The 22583-nt window shown below is 43.1% G+C and overlaps 2 protein-coding genes and 1 non-coding gene across 4 annotated transcripts; 2 read left to right on the forward strand and 1 right to left on the reverse strand.

Annotated features, from left to right (window-relative positions):
* Positions 1–152: 152 nt before the first annotated feature.
* On the forward strand, positions 153–2747 carry LOC136542273 (BTB/POZ domain-containing protein At3g05675-like). Of its 2 annotated transcripts, none has more exons than XM_066534623.1 (2): positions 153–248; positions 402–2747. In XM_066534623.1, exon 2 carries the CDS (start codon positions 415–417, stop codon positions 1723–1725), a length of 1311 nt encoding a protein of 436 aa, XP_066390720.1. In that variant the 5' UTR covers positions 153–248; positions 402–414; the 3' UTR covers positions 1726–2747. The 2 variants fall into 2 exon arrangements, with proteins under 2 accessions (XP_066390720.1, XP_066390721.1); XM_066534624.1 differs by having other exon boundaries at positions 411–2747.
* On the forward strand, positions 2653–2725 carry TRNAR-UCU (transfer RNA arginine (anticodon UCU)). Its single transcript has one exon. It is a non-coding gene; the product is annotated as a tRNA-Arg (tRNA).
* A 13306-nt stretch (positions 2748–16053) lies between the features above and the next one.
* Positions 16054–21807, reverse strand: LOC136542274 (NADPH--cytochrome P450 reductase 3). The gene is made up of 18 exons (XM_066534625.1): positions 21164–21807; positions 20972–21031; positions 20796–20872; positions 20631–20688; positions 20455–20538; positions 20327–20363; positions 19791–19860; positions 19382–19576; positions 19203–19295; positions 18859–19087; positions 18691–18774; positions 18442–18593; positions 18266–18362; positions 17914–18063; positions 17735–17812; positions 17336–17458; positions 17134–17247; positions 16054–16529 (listed from the first exon to the last, which is right to left on the reverse strand). Exons 1-18 carry the CDS (start codon positions 21506–21508, stop codon positions 16449–16451), a joined length of 2127 nt encoding a protein of 708 aa, XP_066390722.1. The 5' UTR covers positions 21509–21807; the 3' UTR covers positions 16054–16448.
* Positions 21808–22583: the final 776 nt, after the last annotated feature.

The following is a 22583-nucleotide window of genomic DNA, read 5'->3' on the forward strand; positions in this document are numbered from 1 at the left end:
ATGCCAAAGTGACTTGTTAAACACCAGTAGAGTACAGCAGTGACAGCACTACAGATGAGTGACAATAGGTTTAGCTCAGGCACCGTCCAGTGTGCATCGAGATTCGTGATCCTAAAACTCGTGTGATATTTGCCTTCGCTTCTCTGGTCTCTGGCCTCCGTCCTGCTCGCCTCCCGGCCTTCCCTATCCGCCGCGAGCCCGCGAGCCGCCTCTCCGTCGGCGTGTTCCTAGCTTGCCTTACCGCGGCGGTAAGTGAGATTGGAAATAAGCTTAGAATCCGCTACGAATTCGTCTCATCTTCCTTCGATTCCTAATTCTTTTGCGTCTCTCTTGACAAAGTTATGTTCCGTCCGATTGATGAGCTACGCTGTTGCTGATAGTCGTTTCACTCCCCAATCTAGCACTAGCAGTGGCATGAGGGCGGGGCGGCCCAAGATCGGCGACCAAGCAACCAGCGACGTGGTAGTGCGGTTACGGACGCCGGAGGGCCGCGACGAGTGGCTCTACTGCCACTCCGCGGTGCTCGTCGCCGGCAGCACCTACTTCGCCGACCGCCTCTCCGACGCCTGGCCGACGTGCCAGATCCTCGGCTCGCGCTACTGCGTCGAGGTCTACTGCCAGGAGCTGGACCTGAGCTCCCATGTCACCGCGCTCCGGTTCCTATACGCCACCGAGCCCTGCTCCCATTTCGGCGTCCGCGGCGCGCTGGGTGTGATCCAGGCCGCCGTGCACCTTGGATGCGGGCAGATCGCCGCCGCCTGCGCGGACTACATCGAGTCCGCCCCCTGGGACGAGGCCGACGAGGAGGAGATTCTGAGGACCGTCCCCGGCCTCGGCCCGCAGTACGAGTGCATCCTTGCTCGTCTCCGGCCAATCGATCCGGCTCCGGTGACGAGCATATTCCTTTCGGCGTTCCGGCACGCGACGCTCTCGTCGGCGGCTGGGCCTGCGCGGGAGCTCAAGTCTGCAGCTCAGGAGCAGCTGGAGTACATGCTCACCGAAGATGACGACGCCCCATTGGTAGCCCTTGACAACGACACTGTGAAGTCTCAAGTGAAGGATTGTGCCACAGGTTTACTAAGTCAGTTCAGTGATTTCATGAGTTCTCTCCTGACGAAACAAAAGGAGGCGCCTCTTGATGGTGAGCACCGCGAGCTTCAGCAGCAGTTACAATCTTTCGTTTGTGATATCTCTTGGGTCTGTCAGGTCTTGAGCAAGCTCGAGATGATGAAGTGCATTGTTGTCTACTGGGTTGGAGTGTCCTCTGATGTGGTAGAAACTGTTGACGCAATATGCACTGGGTATGACTGTCTGAAGACCAGGCTGAAGGTGGTAGAGGTGTCTGCAAAAGTCCTGGAGGCTGTTGCATTTGGCAATGTCGTCCTTCCAGCTGAGAAGCGCCGTCATATGGTGAATTTATGGATTCGATTTGCAAGGATGACAAAATCTTTGGTTGATCAGGCCTATCCGGATGATGATGATGGCGAAGATGAGACACCAAAGGAAAACCTGGACAATGAGGTCTGGCAGGGCCTGGAGTCTGCAATTGTTTCAATTTTGCTGACACTGCCGTCAAATAGTCAAGCTGAGATTTTATCAGAGTGGCTTCAGTCGAAACATGTTAGATATCCTGACTTGACAGAGGCATTTGAAGCCTGGTGTTATAGATCAAAGGTTGCTAAAAGAAGGCTCTCTTTCTTGAGCGACATTGGCCAGGTATCTTGATTCCTGACTATGTTCAAGCACTCTTGAGTCTGGGAACATGTGCCTTTTGTTTGTCTTCCTGCCATGATGAGCAACAGGCTAAGCTGGTAAGGTTGGAGTTGGGGTGGACTCTTCGACTTGGGAAAGATAGGATCAAGTGCCTGCCTGTCGGTGAGAACATTCATTATGGAGTTCCATCATTTTGGTTCCAACTCCACCGATCAGTTTTGTTGTTTGTTAAGTTTTGCTAGGGGTCCTCCTTACATAGAGCATAGCTGATGGGAGTGCAGAACAGTATACACAATTACAGATATATAGTAGCCGACATAACATCCTGATCAACATATACTAGTCATGATCTATGTGTTCTTGAAGCTATACTGCAATTGACAAGTAACCAAAACAGACCAGAGATACCTGAATTGAACAATTCTGCATGGGGAAGTTTTACCGGTATGTTATGTTCCTTCCGCTGGGGAAGTTTTGGTACTTTAATCATCAGGTTTGTGATCACCAGCATAAATGCTGGAGGCAGAGCCGCATGGGCAGTGCAGAAAAGGGCTCTTGCCAATATCTGTATCCATGACATGAATCCTGATAACATCAAGTGGCGGAAATGGGGGAGGCAGGAGGGCAGCCAGATGTTGATGGGCAATGTAACAGTCTGTGATTAATAGGGTGTCATTTCTTGCTTGTGGAAAAGAAGTTTGTAATGGGTTGGTGTGATCAGTTAACATTGTTTTTGAGCAAGGAGTCGGATTGTGATCCATTTACTTACCGAATGCTAATCATGAGCAGTTGGCATGCATCCATTTGTGTTGCCTTTGTTCGTGAGGGTTATGAGCTGTTTGCCCACGCTGGAAACAGAGTTTTATAGCATGGTGCTTATCATTCAAGAAGGCTGATTTCATTCTAAGTAGCTATTAAAGATCTTTTCCATCAGCAACGGCGCCCATGGCCTAATGGATAAGGCGTCTGACTTCTAATCAGGCGATTGTGGGTTCGAGTCCCACTGGGCGTGATATTGTAAATTTTTACTCTTTTTTTGTTCTTTTAGTTTTTTGGCCGTCCCCTGGTTGTTTTTCGTCCCTAGTAGCCATGAAAAAGGGGAAACAAGGAAAAACGTTCACAAAAGTAGCCTCTAGCTCAACAGACTCGTGTCTTTTGCAAGGTTCTAGGATTCGGTCCCAAATAACCAAAATTTGACAAAATTCACTCATCATATTAATGAGATAAAAACACCTTGTGGCATAAGAAACGTGAGGAGGAGGCCATGGTATAGAAAACACGAGGGGCAGTGAAAGTTCGATTCTTGACTCCTAGACAATCTAAAAACATAACAAGTGTTCGGGTGAAATTCTTGATTATTTTACCTAAAATTTGATTGTAAGCAATCTCAAACACATAACAAGTGTTCGGGTGAAATTCTTGATTATTTTACCTAAAATTTGATTGTAAGCAATCTCAATCACGCTCTAAAATTATAGATTTTATAGAAAGTATTATCAACATTTATATCTCTAGTTTCTCAAAAAAATATATCTCTACTAGTATGTTTATTATGAAAATGTATTCTACTATTAAATTAAATTAATAATGTAGTACTTATCACGTATTATAAATATTAACATATCTTGTATATACTTTATTATTTTTAACAAAACTTTGACTATAAAAACAATATATAAATAATTAACTGCAGGATAAAATGCAAGCAATTGATTACGACGACGAAAAAAAAACACGGTTGCGGGTTGATCGGGTTGGACTCTTGCGGCTCTGAAGTCGGGTTGCACTTCTCTTGTGTTTAGTTTGCGTTAGTCACATGCATGCCGAGCTAGGATTAGCTACGATTGTGATTGTTCAGCAATGACAATACAATCACAATCAGGAGAGCAAGATTAGAGCAGGCAGGCAGCTTTACGTGTCCCGCTAACACACGCTATTATTATTTGTCGCCATGCAGATCCACCTTAGCGTATGTGCATTGATCAATAGCTTGCTAGCTTTGACTTTTCTAGACGTACATTGTCACTGTTTCAAGTGTCAAGAGATGGTGAATCGTTTGCTCGTTTATTGTCGTCATCATAATTAATTCCATTCACTTCCACGTCAAGTCTCGGTGTCTATATATACCAGATGTTTGACAAGCGGACACCGGTAACATATGGGCTGTTTGCTCCCCGGACAACGCCTCCCACGCCAGTTGTGGCGTCACCGAAGAAAGGCGAAGAAATTGCCCGCCACAACTATGAAAAAAATTGACACAGCAAACCAAACACCAACCAGCGTGGAACCAAATAACCCTATAATACCCTCCCAAATAAAGCTGCGTGAGTGATCTCGGCTGACCATGCAATGTGCAAGATGAGAACTTATGTACAAAGAAACAGTGACAGCTTAATTAGCCGTAACAATTCATGATCATCATTTGGTTGTGACGTGTCAATACGCTTGGTAAGGATACAAAGAAGTCAGTTGATAGTGCTCCCTCCATTTCAAATTATAAGAGGTCTTTTATAGCTTTTGTCATGTACTTGGATATATAATATGTCAATCAGAAAAAATATACAGTACGTCTAAATACACATAGTAAAAGATACAAAAAAGGCAAACATCTTATAATAGAATTTGGAATTGAGGGAGTGTCTCTTGATGCTCGAGGCAGGGGCAAAACTAGGATATTTGGTTATTGGTGTCAGTTCTTTAGACATATATAGTGTTATAATACCAACCTAGAAGAAGAATTTGTTAATCTTAAAGAGGTCTCTAACGGGAGTCTCCATGTTGATCAATAATGAGACACACTAAATTTTTTTCTAAAACTTCTAAACAAGAAATCAGAAATATTAGCCTTTAATTTGGCAGACTATAATCATCATCGTCAATAATATCCATTGGGTCTATCATGTTTTTGAAAAATTATGCATCTAAGCCATTTGAATTAGCCGTCTCTTCATTTATGAAAGGTAATTTAAAATACCACCTAAGTTGCATGTAAACCACCCACCTTAACCATTGTGTAAAAGATAATACAAAGTAGCCATCAATTTTTTGAAGTACCCAAACCTGGCATTAAGAAAGATAAATAAAGTAGTCATTTAATTTGAATCTAAATTACCTAATCTGCCGTAAAACATAAAGCAATAGATCCCTCAAATCCATGCCTAGGTACCAATAAATCAACAATGTAAACCATAAAGATGATGTGTGCCATACTAGTGATTACAGTGTATCAATCGTTGAAAAATATTTGCTTACAAATCACATACTAATTGCACTAACAATTCACTTAAAATTATATTAATACTCCGGGCAACAAATTTTGTTAAGTTGTTATTTTATATAAAGTTAAACATTTTAACCGAAACATTGCGACATATGCTAGTAATTTAATCCTAAGCACTATGTCTTCTTATATAACAATACTGCTACATATATAATGCTTCGGTGGAGAAAATAAGTTTAGCATCTTGAGTTCTATGGTATAGGCTACAATGACTGTGTTTATGCCATTGTAGTAACTACGAGTGTACTTTATGACCTATAATATGTTATCTGATAAAATACAAAGGAAAAAATGATAAAAGTTAAAGCAGGCTCTAGTACACTTTTTTTTTTCCGCGATCACGCAAAAGATTTGTGCGTTACAACTCGTCTTAGCGCTGCCCTAGGAGATCAACAAAGTTTTACATAGATGCTCAGGCTCTAGTAGACTTCAAACTTAACACATGGATAAAAAATTACAACAACTAATAAGATAAACGTAACGCCCCTAAACCTGACTTTGTTAAATCTATAGACCTTGAATCCACCTCTTAATCATGTCCAACTGATCCCTTGAAGGTAGGGTGGATAGAAGTGATAGTACACTACGATAAAGGGATCAGAGGGCGGCCAGCAGCAATGATGATTAGCCCTTGTTTAGTTGGACCCCAAAATTCAAAAAGTTGCTACAGTACCTATCACATCGAATGTTTGCGGCTCGTGCATGGAGCATTAAATGTAGACGAAAAGAAAAACTAATTGCACAGTTTGGTGGGAAATTGCGAGACGAACGTTTTAAGCCTAATTAGTCAATGTTTGGACACTATTTGCCAAATAAAAACGAATGTGCTACAGTAGCCCCAAAATCCAAATCTCGCGAACTAAACAAGGGCTAGTCAATTTTTTGAGCATGTCCCAGGGAGTGACACCTCCACACTACCCATGCATACATGGATGTACATAGCTAGACCCCGAGATGCAAGCTAGTAGCTGAAGTTTAGCAGAGAGCCAGGCACGGCAATCTCATCTATCACTTCATCAGTGCGTGTCCCACTATTACTTTCACGCGCTCGTCCGATTGCCTCATCTGGCTCCAACACGATGTGCTCCCTGAGATTTCTCCTGAGCCACCAAGGGCGGTGAGGCTTGGCACTTGGCAGCGCATGACAAGATGTTTGCCTGAGCCTGTGATACTGCCACCACACGGCCGGTGCCGTGCCTGGAAACTGCCTGCAAAGAGAGAGAGAGAGAGAGCGCTAGCTCAGCGATCTGATGCCTGCTTACGTTACAGCTTCCAAGCCAATGAAGGCGAAGCGCCGCCTTTAATTGACTGACTTTTCCTGCACTGTCATCAGTTGAAGTAGTACTACTTCCGTCCTGAAAAAAATACAACTATAAATTGTAAAAATAATTTATGTTTGACTAAGTTTTTAGTAAATAATATTCATAATTATGTCTTTAAATTAATTTATTATAAAAATATATTTCATAATTAATCTGATGGTACATATACATGGATACTTTTTTATCTATAATTGATCAAACTTAAGGTATTAAAACGTGACACTATGCTATAATTACATTCTTTTGGGACGGAGGCAGTAGCTTTCTATGCTTGATGGTACTGTAGATGTGATCTCAGCTAGATGACCATGATAACAATTAACAAGCGACTCAACACCAGGGCCGCCGGACCTGCTGCCAAACAAGTCTGTCGACGACCAATCAGCAGCTGCGATTTTGGACTCTTGCTAGCTTCGGAACGATGAGAGATGACTTTGGCAGGTAAGGCCAGGACTCTTGAGATTTCCCTGTGTTTGTGTCAGTCGCATGCATTAGGATTAAGCTAGGATTGTGATTGTCCAGCTGGGGACTAGCCCACGCCGTTGTCGCCATCCTCATGTATATAGTCTAAGCACCTATAGCTACCAAGCTTATTAGCTATACACATGCACTCCAATGTGCATTGATTAAGCTAGCTTTGCTTCTTTCAGTGCTAGTCATTAGGGGCAGTTATCTGCTGCGTACATGCATGCATATATATATTTAGGTTATTATTAGTTTAATATGTAGTTATGTACTGCTGCCTTCGTTACAAATTATAGTTTACCTATCTTTATCCTGAGTTAAACTTCTCAATTTTTGACAAATATTTTACCCAATGTACTGTCAAGCCATATTTCTCGAAGAATTTGGTGTTATAGATGTTTGTGTATTTTTAATAAATTTGGTTAAAACTAGAGGACAAAGGAAGTATGCCAACAGTGAAAATCGTTTCACAAACGGCTTATACAGACTATACTGATGAGACGAGCACAGCTTACTGTTCATTCCGAGCTTGAAGTGATTTTTTCCGCATATCAATTTGTTAGTGAGGCATTAGGCTACTACAAAAATAACTATTTCGAGAGATTCCCTCGTTTATCACCGGCATGGACGACGCTATATTTACACTATGATTGATCCGTACTGCAACAACTGAATGAGAGCTACTAAATGTTGCTTATTAATTTGTTGCACAAATTAAAGAAATTGGTAGCTTGCATTGGTGCGGTGCTACCATCTAGTTTCCTAACTGGGATCTACAAGGGCTTCATGTGAGACTACTTTCTTGCTAACCATTCAAGACTCAACGAGAAGATAGACGACCAGCTCAGCTCTCGACCGGTCAATCGTTTACTGCTTTTTATTTTCTTGGTGATGGTGGATCGCCATTAGTCTGTATTTATCATCACTGCCATGGCAAATCACCTTTTCAGAAAGGAAAATAGATAAAAGTCTCGCTAGCTACCTTCATTGCTTTGTCTTTGAACGGTCATTGTTATCGGGATTAGCCTTCTTAGCGAGGTTAACCAGTTTATAACACGGTTGATAACCAGAAGAGACGTGGTGCTAAGGTTGCAGGGTTCAGGTCTTTGTGATCTGAAGCCAGATCGATGTGTCGCTCTCCGACCAAATTGTTGTTTATCTTGAACCACTGTCAACCATTTGTTCCAGCTTGCTATGCTAGCAGAAAAATAATTACAGGGATATCAGCAAAGGAACCAGACCAACATTGACGACAACCTCAACCAGGTTTTAGCAAGGGTGGAGCAAGCATTTGCGAAGGTTGAGACTGCAATAAGAAGGCGAGTGGCTGCTTCCGCCCCTACAACAGCATCTTCACCACCACCACCTCCTACACACACTTTGAAATCTAGTAAAACTTTAAACCATGCTGAAAATTGTACAAACTAATGGAGATAAAGCCGCTAATAGAAAGAAAGAATTAGATGTTAAATATGAAAATAAGCAAGTATCCGAATTGAAAGGTTCTTTTATACTCGCTACAAAATATGATATTGTTGAAATTAGTGATGATGTGCTGAATTTGTCCACCACTCATGCTATAATAGAGCAATATTTAGTGGACACTAAATCTGAATTGCCTTTGTCACAAAATAATTGTTCTAATAATGCTAGTGATTAAGAAGAGTTGTGTGACAATGCTTTTATTATACCTATGCCACAACTAGTGAATGAGCATGATGCTTTTGTTCTGCAACCAAATACTTGTGTTGAAAATAAATATTTTGTGGCAGAACTGCTCGAAATAGCACGCTTCCAGAGGCGCCCGTCTTCCACCAGACACTAAGCACCCCCGAAAGCTGGCTACATCAGACGGTTTCATCGAGCACACCCGAAGGGAGAACTCGAACAATCCACGTTTTTCCTCCAGGATCCAATAATGAGAACGAGTTTACAATATTTAGTCTATTTCATACAACAAGAGTTCTTAGAAATACATTATTACCATACCAAGTTTAGAGTGTAGAATTTAACAGCAAAATTAAATTAAACATCTAACGATAAGATACAAGGATTCGTCTGTGCCCACCAGAAGAATTCTCCACACAATAACCATTCCTCAAGCTGTACCTGCAACAGGGATAAATAAACCCTGAGTACACAATGTACTCGCAAGACTTACTCGACTAGTGGAAATACTTTCCCGACTCCAAAGGATATGATAGGCTTTATGATTTGTTGGGTTTTCTTTTTGCAAAAAGCATTACTAGTAGTGAATCCTTATGTATATTTTATTAGTAGTCATGATTAGTGCATTAGCTAACCATTCTATGTAAGCACATGTTCTACTTTCAAGCAAGAGTTGAGCAATTAGATCTATTTCACTATCTTTCATCTTTCAGTTCTTACTACGGTGCTAGATCATAGACAAGTCGTACCGTATTATACGGTGATTCGCGAATCAATGTAGCCCAACTGGGTACCCCAGAACACACGCCCCGCTTGTACCTTAGGCACAAGCAGGACCAACCCACCACTCTCCTATCAAGGGGTCTAGGTCCCCATCCAAACTTAGACTCCAAGCCCCCACACCTGAGTCCTAGACTTAATGTGGTGCTTAGACCTCCACAATCTCTGCCTCTAATCAGTCAGTCCGGAAAGAGCTAGAACCCACGACAAGAGAACAACGAGCCTTCCCACTCCCATAAGCAAGTATGTGCTCAGGATAATAGGTCTGTGACCTGACTAGAATCCAATGGAACGGTCGGTCCTTAACCGACACGGACAGAGAAAATAGTATAACCAAGCTATGTCCCATTTGCCGCGGGACACAATATCTTACACCCACCAATACCCGTATCATATCCCTGTCCGGTCTCTATTTTCTTTCACCATTTTATCATGAGAGTAATATTAATAATCACCTATTGGCTATTGCGAGTAACGACAGGTTACTCACGCTACAAGAAAACAAAGTATAGCAGCTACATGGCTTAAGCTAGTAGGACTCATAGGTAGGTATATCTATGCATGTAGTTTCAACAATAAGCCTATAACATAAATGCACATCACATATATATATATACAGTGATTATTTAAAATAAGAGTTATGCACCGAGACTTGCCTTAGGCAGGCGGGGTGTCAGCTCAGTCAGTCGGTGGTGGCTCTGGAACCTCCTCCTGCACTAGGATCTCCTCCTCATACTCCTCGATCACCTCCTCAAACTTGTGATCTTAGATGGTCATGATCTCCGCCAACTCGTTCTCTACATGCATGCGATGATGATGCAACACTTAGCATTTTAACAACAGCAACTCTTAAAATAAGAATACACATGGTAAACTACTAAGCTAGCTCTAATGACTAAGATACTAAGCTAACTATCATCTTCATCAAGTAGAGTGTTGGGTTCAACTAACAAACACCTAGCTTTACAAACAAAGGATATATCTCTATTTCTACTAATGATTTAATGGATATTTGAAACAAAGAGCATTTAACTACCCTTATGTTAAGTCTATTCTAAAGCTACAAAAATTACAATGAGCACATAATAATACCATGAAGCTACTATAAAATTTTCAAAGCTAAAGTTATCATCATTTTGCCACAAAAATTCCTACAATATTTAACATAATAATATTAAGCACTCTCAAATAATTTAATAGCTCCTGGAATCGATAAGTATATATATGAACTAAATACACTAACAGATAGAGCACAATTTTAGGAACTTAACAAAATTAGTTTCACAATTTTTGGATACATATATGATTTTATATGATTTATCAAAGTTTAGCTCAGAATTAAAATGAAAAGCTATTTCTATTCTCCACGAAAAAGATAAACTCAATTCAGCCCAACGCGGCCCACGCGGCGCAACGCGTGCGCATGAGCGAGCGGTGGCCCATAGGCGAGGCGAGGCCCATGCGCGGAGGCGGCCCACGGCGAGAAAGTCCCACGCGCGCTGGCACATTAACAAAAATGCCCCTCTACTATGAGCAAAACAACCCGTAGTCCATGTTACTATTTCTATAGACATCGACTTTGCAACAAAACCCTCAAAACTTCCTCCTCTTTACAACGGCAAGGTCCTCGGCCTCCCCCGCACGTGCCATCACGGCGAGCGGTGGCACTAATGCTTGCGTCGACCACACGGGACCCACGATAACCTATCTACGAGGCCGACGCTCACCTAGGGTTCGATACAAGACGATGGGCGGCGGTTGCACGAGCCAGGATGCCGTAGAAGGACCTCTCTACGATGGCGGGCACCTTGCGGCAATGGGAACGATGTTCAAGTGAGCTGCAGCAACAAGGCAGTAGGGGTAACAGGTGAGCAACAACAACTCACCGGTGATCTTACCGAGATGCCAGCTCAGCCAGAGACGACCTGAGCGAGGCTGGCCACGTGTGCGCTGCGAGGTGAACGGCGGACCACAAAGGCATGGCCATGGCAGTGGTGAGGAGGCAACACTAGAGCTGCGACTAGCGTGCACATGACGAAGAGGGAGCCAAGGTGAGCTAGTGGTTTAGAGGAATTGATGAGAGGTGAAGTGGTGGAGGCTGACCACGGCGCGGGCGGTGATGGGCCTTAACGGCACGGCGGTGGGCAAAGCTCCAAATTTAGAGCTTGGTGTGATGCGAGTCAAGGCAGGGTGAGTCGACTGGAGATGGGACATGAAGGCGGAGACGTGAGCATAAGGAATTGATGAGAGGAGCTCGCTCTCTAGCTTCACCGTGACGCGACGCAACGACAGTGGAAAATAGAGGGAGAAGAGGGAAAGAGAGAGATGGCACGATAGGTGGGCTCAGCTCATCCTTGCCTTAGTGGGACGCAAGCGGTGAGAATGGAAGGCCCACATGCTGGCGCTATGGACCACATGTGCGTGCGTCTGACCGGTGTGGCCCACGCGCCATAGTGCCATAAATGGCATGGCAACGGCGGCTCGACCACGTGTGTGCGGCAGAGGCAACACACACATGATCGACAACAGCGCAGAGGTGCAACAGATCAGAGTGGACACGACAATGATGCGATGGCAGCGGTAGCGTCGCGACGTGAGTAGTGACGGTAGTGCGGATGCGACGGCAGCGCAGCGTGGCCACGTCGGCACCCAAGACGGTAGCGTGAGGCAGGGCACGGGGCCAGCGGCTCGCTGCGGCCGGTATCGGCCATGTCCAGGTGGCTCGATCGGCCAAGCGCGGCGGCATGGCTGACAACACGAGACACTGAAAGGTTTTAATGGCTAAAGAGGGGTGAATAGCCTATTAAAAATTTCTACAACAACACTTAGTAACCCGATTAGACAAATATGAGGCGAAACGAGTGTTGCACTAGCCTACTAAAAATATAAGCCACCTACCATAATTCTAGTTTATATAGTCTCTATCCACACAATGGCTATATCACTACACTAAGTTAATGTGCTCTCAAAAGCTAACTAAAGAGCTGAAAGCATCTAGGCCCCTAGTTGGGTTTCGGTGATTAATGATAATACATAATTTCTATGACTAATGCGTATTTTGCAGAGGCAATTAAGTTAGGTCATGGTAACCTCTTGGGCATCTTGATCCTTTTAATTGGTATCGGAGCCTCATGCTCACATATTTAGACTTAACCGTCTAGAGAAAGATGTCTCACGGGGATGGACCTCGTCCTATCTTTGAGGAGGAGGATTTTTGGAAAATCCGCATGGAGGCGTATTTAGAAGCTTTAGATGTTGGGATACTTAGAGCCGCCTCACAAGGCTTCCCAAAACCTCAGGATACCACACACCTACAAGGCGATGAGGTGAATTACGAGAAATGGAATACAAAGGCTCGAAACACCATCTTTGGAGGCCTTTGCAAAGATGTGTTCAGCTAGGTGAGGAACCACAAAGACGTCCATGCACTATGGTTGGATATTTATGCACTCCATGAGGGAACAAAGAGCGAGCATGAGGAACGCTATCATCTTGTCATGAAAAAGCTAAATTCATTTGAAATGCTTCCTAAAGAGAGTGCTAATGAAATATACTCACGCTTGAATATTCTTATAGAGGAAGTCAATGGGCTTGGATTTACTCAAATACAACCATCCGATGTTATAAGAAAGATTTTGAGTGTCCTCCCCATTGATAAATATATGCATATTGTGACCGTGCTTCATCAAGGTGATCTTTTCACCACTACACCGACACAAATCTTGGGAAAGATCAATACTCACAAAATGTACATGCATATCATACCACAAGATGGTTCATCCTATACTAAGAAGAAAGACAAGGATTTAGCATTCAAAGCTAGCCAAGAGAAGGGCAAAGCAAAGCTTGAGTATGAGAGCTCAAGTGATGATGAAATTGATGATGCAAGTCTTGCTCTCATGGTGAGAAGAACCGCCAAGATGCTAAAGAAGCTTAACAAGAGTGGCATCAAGTTTGATGACAAGAAAAAGAAGTTCTTCACTAGCTCTAGAAGGAAGCCAATCTCGAAGATGGATTGCTATAATTATGGAGAACTGAGTCATCTAGCACACCAATGCACAGAGCCTAAGAAAGACAAGTACAATAATAAGTACAAGGGCAAGAAAGATGACTCAAGTAATGAAGAAGAAGATGAGAAGAAAAATAAGCCATACAAGAAGAAGGATGGCAAGAAGAAAGAATTCCACAAGAAGAAGAAAAGTGGAAAGGCATACATCGTTGGTGATTGGCTTACGGATATTGATTCATCAAGTTGCTCATCCGATGATGATAGTGATAATGAGAAGGTGGCTGCCATTGTGATTGACTCTTCATCATCTTCATCAACACCATCGCTATTATTCTCTACACACATATGCCTTATGGCCAAGGGTGATAGACATATCTTCATTTGTCAAGTGTATGTTGATAATATCATCTTTAGATCATCAATTGAAGATTCTTGCAAAGAGTTTGGTGAATTGATGTTAAAAGAGTTTGAGATGTCAATAATTGAAGAGCTTACATTCTTTCTTGGTTTTCAAGTCAAGCAAATAAGAGAAGAGATTTTCATCTCTCAAGAAAAATATACAAATGATCTTCTTAAGAGATTCAAAATGGATGAATGTAAGACAATCAAGCACAAGCAGGGCCCTGCCCCTGCAAAATCCTTCTGAAGCCCCTACAGGAGTAGGAGCAGGTGCAGGACGCACTGCAGCAGAGAAGATACAGCCACGTGCAGGCTGCTGAGCCCTTGTTTAGTTCCAGGAATTTGTATTTTGGGGCTACTGTAGCACATTCGTTTTTATTTGATAAATAGTGTTCAAACATAGACTAATTAGGCTCAAAACGTTTGTCTCGCAATTTTCCATCAAACTGTGTAATTAGTTTTTCTTTTCGTCTACATTTAATGCTCCATGCATGGGCCGTAAACATTCGATGTGACAGGTACTGTAGCAACTTTTTGGAAGTTAAGGTGAAACTAAACAAAGGCTGAATTGATTATTGAAAGAGCGGAACTCGACAAGCCAACTAGCTTGTCCATTCGATTCACACTAGCGTGGTGCGATTCTTTTCAGCCTCAGGCCTTGTTTAGCCCTGGTTTAGTTGGACCTCAAAGTTCAAAAAGTTGCTACAGTATCTGCCACATTGAATGTTTGCGGCCCGTGCATGGAGCATTAAATGTAGACGAAAAGAAAAACTAATTGCACAGTTTGGTGGGAAATTGCGAGACGAACGTTTTAAGCCTAATTAGTCAATGTTTGGACACTATTTACCAAATAAAAACGAAGGTGCTACAGTAGCCCCAAATTCCAAATTTCGCGAACTAAACAAGGGCTTAGATTGCAAATTTTTGCAATATGGACATTGTAGCACGTTTCGTTTGTATTTGACAAACTTTGTCTGATCATGGACTAACTAGGCTCAAAAAATTCGTCTCGTGATTTACAACCAAACTGTGCAATTAGTTATTTTTTTTACCTATATTTAATATTCTATGTATGTGTTTAAAAATTGATGTGATGAAAAGAGAGCGAAAAAACTTTGGAATTTAGAGGCGATGCCTCAATGCATGCATCGGGGGCAGTACCGTTGCTGTGTTGGCGTGTCCGATACTGAGCTGAGCAGTGAGCAGTGCTGCCCTTTCCTCTTGTCCCCTGGCTTTACGTCGGCGAAACACCGGAGCGAGCGTGCAGTGCGTCCCCTATCCGCCGCGTATCTGTCTTGCTGTCTACTCCGTACGGGCTACTAGTACAAGGGCACATGGTAGCTACTAGTACAGGCATGTTCACCTGTTCGGAATTTGGCACAGGCGCTGCTACAAGAGATAGGCAGCACGTTTATTTGGGCTTATTCGCTCTGATTTATAATTACCACTTGATTAGTATTTTTCTCTCATACTAAACCAGTCAGCAGTACTTTCAGTTATGGCTTATAAGCCAATTTAACCGAAACGAATAGACTGAGGCCTTGTTTAGATCACCTCCAAATTCCAAGTTTTTTCACTCTCTCTCCATCACATCAATTTTTAGCCGCTTGCATGGAGTATTAAATGTAGGTAAAAAAAATAACTAATTGCACAGTTTAGTTGGAAATCATGAGATGAATCTTTTGAGCTTAGTTGATCCACGATTGGACAATATTTATCAAATAAGACGAAAGTGCTACTATTCATCGGGTTGAAATTTTTTGCAATCTAAACATGGCCTGACGATCAAGCCTGTTCGCTTGCTCGTAAACGATCGTAAATTTCCAGCCGGGAACAGTGTTTTTCTCTCACACCAAACCAGCCGGCAGTAAATAATCCACAATTCGATACGGCCTCCCGAACAGGCTGCATAGAGGCATGGATCCTGTGACTGTGAGTTTGGCCGAGGGCGCATCCATCCTAACTCGTTTGGATGCACATCGATCCATTCCAATTTAAGACTTGTTTAGAGTAAATTAAAATAAAAACTAGTTAATTTTTCACTCTAATATATATGAGTGCAGTCAGACAAAGCCCTATCTACGGGACAGATTGATATGCATCCAAACAAGCTATTAGCTCAAGACATCACGTATCCAACAAACAAGCTATTAGCTCAAGACTTCATGTTTGCCAGGTCAATGTTTAGTCATCCGTTCAGGAATCGCAGACTTGCATAACGCACCGCGCAATTTCTCGTATCCACCCGAACTCGTTCCATGAAATTCCACACCTAAAACTTGGGGTCAACAACAGTACATCCAAGTTTTTTCTCCTCTTCATTTTGAGGTACGTCTTGCAGGACAGCAGGGGGGAACTCGAAGCAAAAGTGTCCGGATCGACAGGTTAACTGCGACGTTCAAGGCAACAAGTGGAGGTGATTGGCCAATGGCTGTTTTATTTATTATAGGCTTTAGCGTCAGAAATCACAGCAATGATTTCCAGAACAAATAATAGCTCGCTGCAGGCTGCAGAGTCCTATACATAAGCATCGCTGCTGGCAGCAGCGGTGACTGGCTGTGCCTCACTTTGAAATAAAGCGGGGAAAAACTTCTGTTTCTTATAATAATAAAAAAAGAACCATATCGCTAGTATCCCATAGAACAGATCATGCAAATTTCCTACTAATCAGATCCCAGCCGGAGCCTCTGATTTTTTTTCTTCTGATGTTGATTTAGGTGCTTCGCTAGCTTGCTGCTGAGCACGCTCTTTTGTATTTGCGGGGAAGCTCGCAGTACGCACGGGGTTCACATTTTGTTGATATATATACACGTCACCAAACATCTCTCAAGTATCTCCCTTCCATCTGCATGCTCTTCACGTAGCTTTCTGTCTTCGAGTTGTCCATAGACCCCTGCAAAACACATTCAGTGAATCGGAATAACGATCTGTACCTGTTGTAAACACTAGCAAAGATTTATCAAGGCATCGTGCAACAAAAGTCAAGCAAGCACATGTTCAGGCCATATATTAGTCAACAGCACCAGCAGTTAACCCTAAACTGAACAAGGCTAGGAACACTGAACTGAATAATCTTTAGTCGGTAACTGGGTCGACACTAGCCAAAATGGCGTGAAATTACAGTTTTCTACAACATGATTTGACTACCGTTTTTATGAGGTTACATTCAACAAAGACACGTGAACAAGCAGAATACGGAATACAATAAAAATTGTATTAGATGGACGCAAAAAAATTGTAGAGAGTTTATTTACTCGAAAAAGGCAAGAAAAGTTACACGGTAGACCTAAAGCGGCAAGGCTCTGATGTTGCTGATAGTAGTCAGCCAAGCTTTGCAAGATCGATGATTGGTTGTGGATTCAAAAGCCTGGGTAACAGGTAGAGCAGTCTAGCCATCCACTACTTTAGCAGTTTGGCCCTTGGTAACGCAACTAACTAAGTCTAGAAAGCAACAAGGGACAGTGACGCGATGGCAAACTTAGGGAAACTTGTTGTACCTGCTCCTGGACGATGGTATGTAGTGTGCGATGGACATCTCTGGCCATGCCTTTTGCATCACCACAAACATAAATATAACCTCCCTGAGAAATGATGCTCCAAAGCTCGGAAGCCTGGGAAGATTACATAAGAATGGTGGAAAAAAGGGGAAATATAATGTTTTTTAAACAAAACATGATTGAGCAATGATAACCAGTTTACCTTCTGTGCCATTTTGTGCTGAACATACTCTTTTGTAGGATCCTCACGAGAAAAGGCTACAATCAACTCAGAAAGGACACCACTATCAACAAAATTATTAAGCTCATCCTCATATATGAAGTCCTGAACAAACAAAACACTAATAATTAGTAAAATTTTAAAGAAGCTAGGAAGTACATCCAACATGTAAGATCGTTTATTTAATGCATTTCTGTACATAAACAGCAACTTGGGAATTTTTCTTGATACATCAGGAGCTTTGAAAGAGAAATAATCGCATAGCAGATAAGTATTTTCTATGTAAGAAGCATAAGTGAAAAACTGAAAGATTTAAGCAGTAATGGAGTTCTGCATGCTAACTGTAGATGAAGATGGAAAATGTTGAAACATAAGCCATACCATCTTCCGATTTCTGCACCCAAAGAAGAGGATAGCATGGCCTAGTTCTACCCCTGCCTCTTTTAAACCTAGTCGTTCCTGCCAGTGCAAAATATAGCAGCCATGCACACGAAAAATCATAAAGGGGGCAAAGTTGGAAGAACAATGAACAATGTCAACTTAAAACCAAAAAAACAAACCTGTAAGAAGCCCCTGAAAGGTGCCAGACCAGTCCCAGGGCCAATCATTATAATGGGCACAGTAGGATCAGCAGGCAGTTTGAAGTTTGATTGCCTAACAAAAATTGGAGCCCAGCTACATTCCTGGCTCTCTTCCAAGGGAGTGGAATGCTGTAAGTAGGATAAGCATACTAAAACGTTTACTGGATGACATGATGAGTGATACAAGTAACTTGAAAGCATTAGATTTACCGGAATACATTTACGTAATTATATTTGTTATAAATTAGTACATCTCCATTTCAAGATTCGTCTCAGAAGAAAGAGAAGAACAAAATGGCTTCTAAATATGAAACAGTAGGCAACATTGTACCTTCATCCAAGTAGAACAAACTCCTTTGTGAATTCTTCCAGTAGGGGTTGGCCCATATACTAGTGCACATGTCACATGAATCCTTGTTGGTGCTATTCTGTAGCAATATAATTTCAGTCCTAACTGACCGATCAATTTGAAATTTTAAATGAGGTATTATTTAGAGTCATGGGTACCTCGGTGAGGAAGATATTGAGTAGTATCTCAGCTGCAGGCGAGGACAAATAGCTGCAAAGAAAACACCGAGTGGGGGCTTTGCTGATGGGAACTCTGACATAACTTCCAAGAGACTTCTTTGGCTTGTGACTATCCATTGTGAATACGCCTTCTGCCAATGAAATTAATGTGAGACACTGTCAGACTGTGAAATACAACATCAACAACATCAACATCAGAAACTATATTAATCTATTTTACCAACAAACCTTTCCAGCAGGAGATGCGAGATGTCTAAGCCGCTCAGACTCTTTGGAATCAGATGCATGAGCCGCCAGCGCCAGCAAAGCACTCTACAACAGCCATTGCAGAAATAACATTAATGTGAATGAAAATGTCATTAAAAAATGGATGAAAAGAAATAAACATAAGTTCACCTTCTTAGGCGAATTCAACAGATCTGCATATCTGGTAAGCGCAGTCCTCACTGTGCAAGGGGACGGGAAAGGAGGTGGCAAAGAACCCCCACAAAGTGGGGTACCATCCTCTTGGTCAGCATAAATAGAAAATAAAGTATCTGGTGAATAACCTAGCAGCTTTTCTGCCTCTTCGACAGTTTCGATGCAGTTTTCAGCATAGACACCAACATGATCTCCTGTCTCATATCTAGATAGGTAAAGAGGACTCATCAGCAATCTGAAGTCCAATTTAACAATAATGCATGTCTATTGTCTACTACTATTTTCAGAATTACCAGGTCGAATTAATCGAATATACTTACTTTAGGCCAGTTCCAGTAATATCAAACTCTAAATGAATGCAGGATCGGTCAGAAGCTGGTGTATGAAGCTCTCGCCTCACAGCCACATTTGCTCTGCAAGAAAAGCATGATCTGCATCAGCTCATACGACAGGCACAGCAAATTTCTAGGCATATGAGATTGAGAAAAAAAATCCATACCTGCAAGGATGTTGAATATCATAGACAGCATGGCCATTACTGAGAGTAAAAGACTTGTTAATGTGCATGGCATCCTCTGCTTTGACAAACACAACTCTATATTCTGGAATAGCAGCTTTGTAAGAAGTTGGTGCACTTGAAGAATCATCTTCCTGACGGAGTAACTTATCCAATTCTGGCCACAGAAGTTCCTTCCTTTAATCAGAGGAGCCAACAGAAGGCGTTAGCTTCAGTGTACAAGTGTCAAAGCAAACAGACCATAGTCTACTATATATTGAGATAAAAGTTGGGATATGTCTGCAAGCAGAAGCACTACACGCAAGATAAACCAGATGAATAATCAGGAAAAATGAAATCCACGCCTCAGTTCAAAAATTGAGACCACAATTAAGTTCATTGGGATTCATACCATGCGTTAAAGTCATCCTCAATGCATTGATCATCATCTCCAAGACCAACAGGAACGATACGTTTGCCACCTAGATGAGATTTAAAAGGACAGGAATTAATTACCCTCGAATGTTCAAGAACACAAGTTAACTGGAAAAGGCATGTAATCCACAATACATAATGCAAAAGATCCAATGTATCTCACTGAAGAATATTATTTACATTGTGAAACAGCTGGTCGGTGATTTTTGAAAAATAAGGGTTGATTTGGCCTTTATATACAAAGGGTAAACGTTCCACTCAGGCAGCCATAAAAAAACAGATATTCAACTCTTTAAGCATGTATTAAGCAGTATTGCAAAACAACACGAATAAAAATGCAATGTGTTTACAATGCACATGGTCACCCACGACATCGTTTACGCTTGATATGCATTCTAAAAGAAATTCCACCTATGACTAGAGTGACATGCAGAACTTTCAGGGAGCACAGACATACATACATACATACTGTAGTATGCAAGAATCATTGATGTGGCCAGAGATTTTTGTTACCTTGTTCCGCGAGGAGTTGATCAACCACCTTTCCAACCTTCAGTTCATAACGAATTGGCAACAAGAATAGCATAAGTACAAATCAGAGTTCATACATGCATCCAATCAATGTAGACACACCAACAAACCTTGTTAAAGTGCTCGTACTGTCTATTTCCGAGGCCAAAAACCCCAAACCGAAGATTATTCAACCACTCGCCTTTCTCATTCCCCTGCAGCCAAACCAAAAAAAAAGATGCAATCAATAAGTAGTACCAAAGACTCATGCACAAGTGCATCCAAAAAAGTACATTTGTATTCTAACCTCTGAGAACCATTTATAAAACCTCGCCGCATTGTCAGTTGGCTCTCCATCACCATAGCTGCAACGTCAGCAACAAGACACACGTTGGCAATTCACCGAAAACGAAATTCATACTTTCCCCAGGCTTGATTAACTAACTTAATCACGTACAGCCCCAATTCTTACGTTGCCAGGAAGAACAATGCGATGCTCTCCTTCTTGAGCTTCTCCTCGTATTCCTCATCCTCGGCGGCGTAATCTTCCTGAACCCCAAGGGAGTACATGTATGAATTGTAAGAGACGAGCTGACAGAAGCAAGAAATTTTGAGCGGCAGCATAAGGATGAAGCCTCGGCAACATACCAGATCGACCACCTTGAAGACGGCATTGTCGTACCTCGCCTTGGCCTCTTCGGCGAGTGCCTACATATCCACGCCCAAAAGTGCCGTCAAATCCGATCTTATCAAGCGGAGCAAACAAGAGCAAAGCGCCGAGCTCTGGCTGTAGTCTGTAGAAGGAACCATAAACAGAGCAAGCAGAGTTTCAGTAGGAACCTTGGCGAAGCCCTCGGCGGTGCCGGTCTGCGTGCCGAAGAAGACGGTGACCTTCTGCCTGCCGTCGTCGGGGTCCGACTCGTCCTTGGGCTTCGCGGCGAGCGAGCGCGGCGGCGCCTGTGCTGCGGCCGCGGCCGCGGCCGCGCGGGGCGCGGAGGAGCGGCGGACGAGCAGGGCAACGCCGCAGCCGACGAGCACGGCGAGCGAGGTGGTGAGCAGCAGCAGGAGGGGGCGGTTCTCGGCGAGAGAGGACGCCCAGTGCGCCCCGCCCTCGGGGTCCCGCCCCGTCAACAGTGCCGCCAGCAGGTCCAGCGCCGAGGGCTTCAGCGCCGCCGCCGAGTCCATCGCCGCTTGATGGGCAGGGCGTGTCGTGTCTGGTTCCGATGGGATCGAGGCGGAGATGCCCGCGCGCGTGAGCGCGAGGGGGTTGCGGCACCGGCGGCGAGGCACGGGAAGTTTTATGCGGCGCGGGCGTGCCGCCGCGGCGGCGGCGGTGGCTGCAGGCTGAGGCGGCGAGTCCGGGCGGCGGGACGAGTGAGCGAGCCGGGCGCCAAGCAGACGGAGTCGGGACGGAGCCGGGTTTGGCGAGCAGCGAGCGAGTAGGCCTTCGGGTCGGGCCGTCGGGGCAATGCAATGGCGATGGGACCGGGCGCGGGGTTGGCTCGGCTCGCTTTGTGGCTGCCGTTAAGCCAGCGGCCTCTGTATCTGTACCCGAATCGTGTGTTTCTGGCGCTGTGCGCTCGCGGTCTCGGTACGGGGGCCGACCACAGCGGCCTCTGTGTCTGCACGGTGCCGGACGGTGACACGTCCAGTATGGCGTATGTGTTCGGTATGAGTTTGTGACCGTCACACAGTACACACCTCCATACAACGCACCGTTAGGGGGTGTGTTGGTTCTATAGGTGCTCCTAAACTTTATATCACATGGAATGTTTAGATATCAATAAAGAGTATTAAATATACATTAATTACAAAACTAATTACATAGATAGAGGCTAATTTGTGAGATGATTTTTAAGCCTAATTAATCTATCATCAGCACATGTTTACTGTAGCACCACGTTGTCAAAACATAGACTAATTAGGCTTAAAAGATTCGTCTCGCAAATTAGTCGCAAGTTGTGTAATTAGTTTTATAATTAATCTATATTTAATACTTCATGCATGTGTCTAAACATTCGATGTGACGGAAATTTTAGGAGCGTCTGTAGAAACCAAACAAAGCCTTAGTAGTCTTATTAAATAGGAGTATATAATTAGAACATAGATATAGGAGTAAATGGGAAAAATATAGGATTAGAGTTAGACACAATATATAGAAAAGTTTCCATAGCAGTCTTTGAAGCTAACATTGAAAAACACGGGAATTCTAAGAGAGAGAACACAGAACAGAGTTTTTATGAGGTCTGAAATTCATATA

This window comes from Miscanthus floridulus, chromosome 3, assembly GCF_019320115.1.
Source record: "Miscanthus floridulus cultivar M001 chromosome 3, ASM1932011v1, whole genome shotgun sequence".
Classification (NCBI taxonomy): Eukaryota; Viridiplantae; Streptophyta; class Magnoliopsida; order Poales; family Poaceae; genus Miscanthus; species Miscanthus floridulus.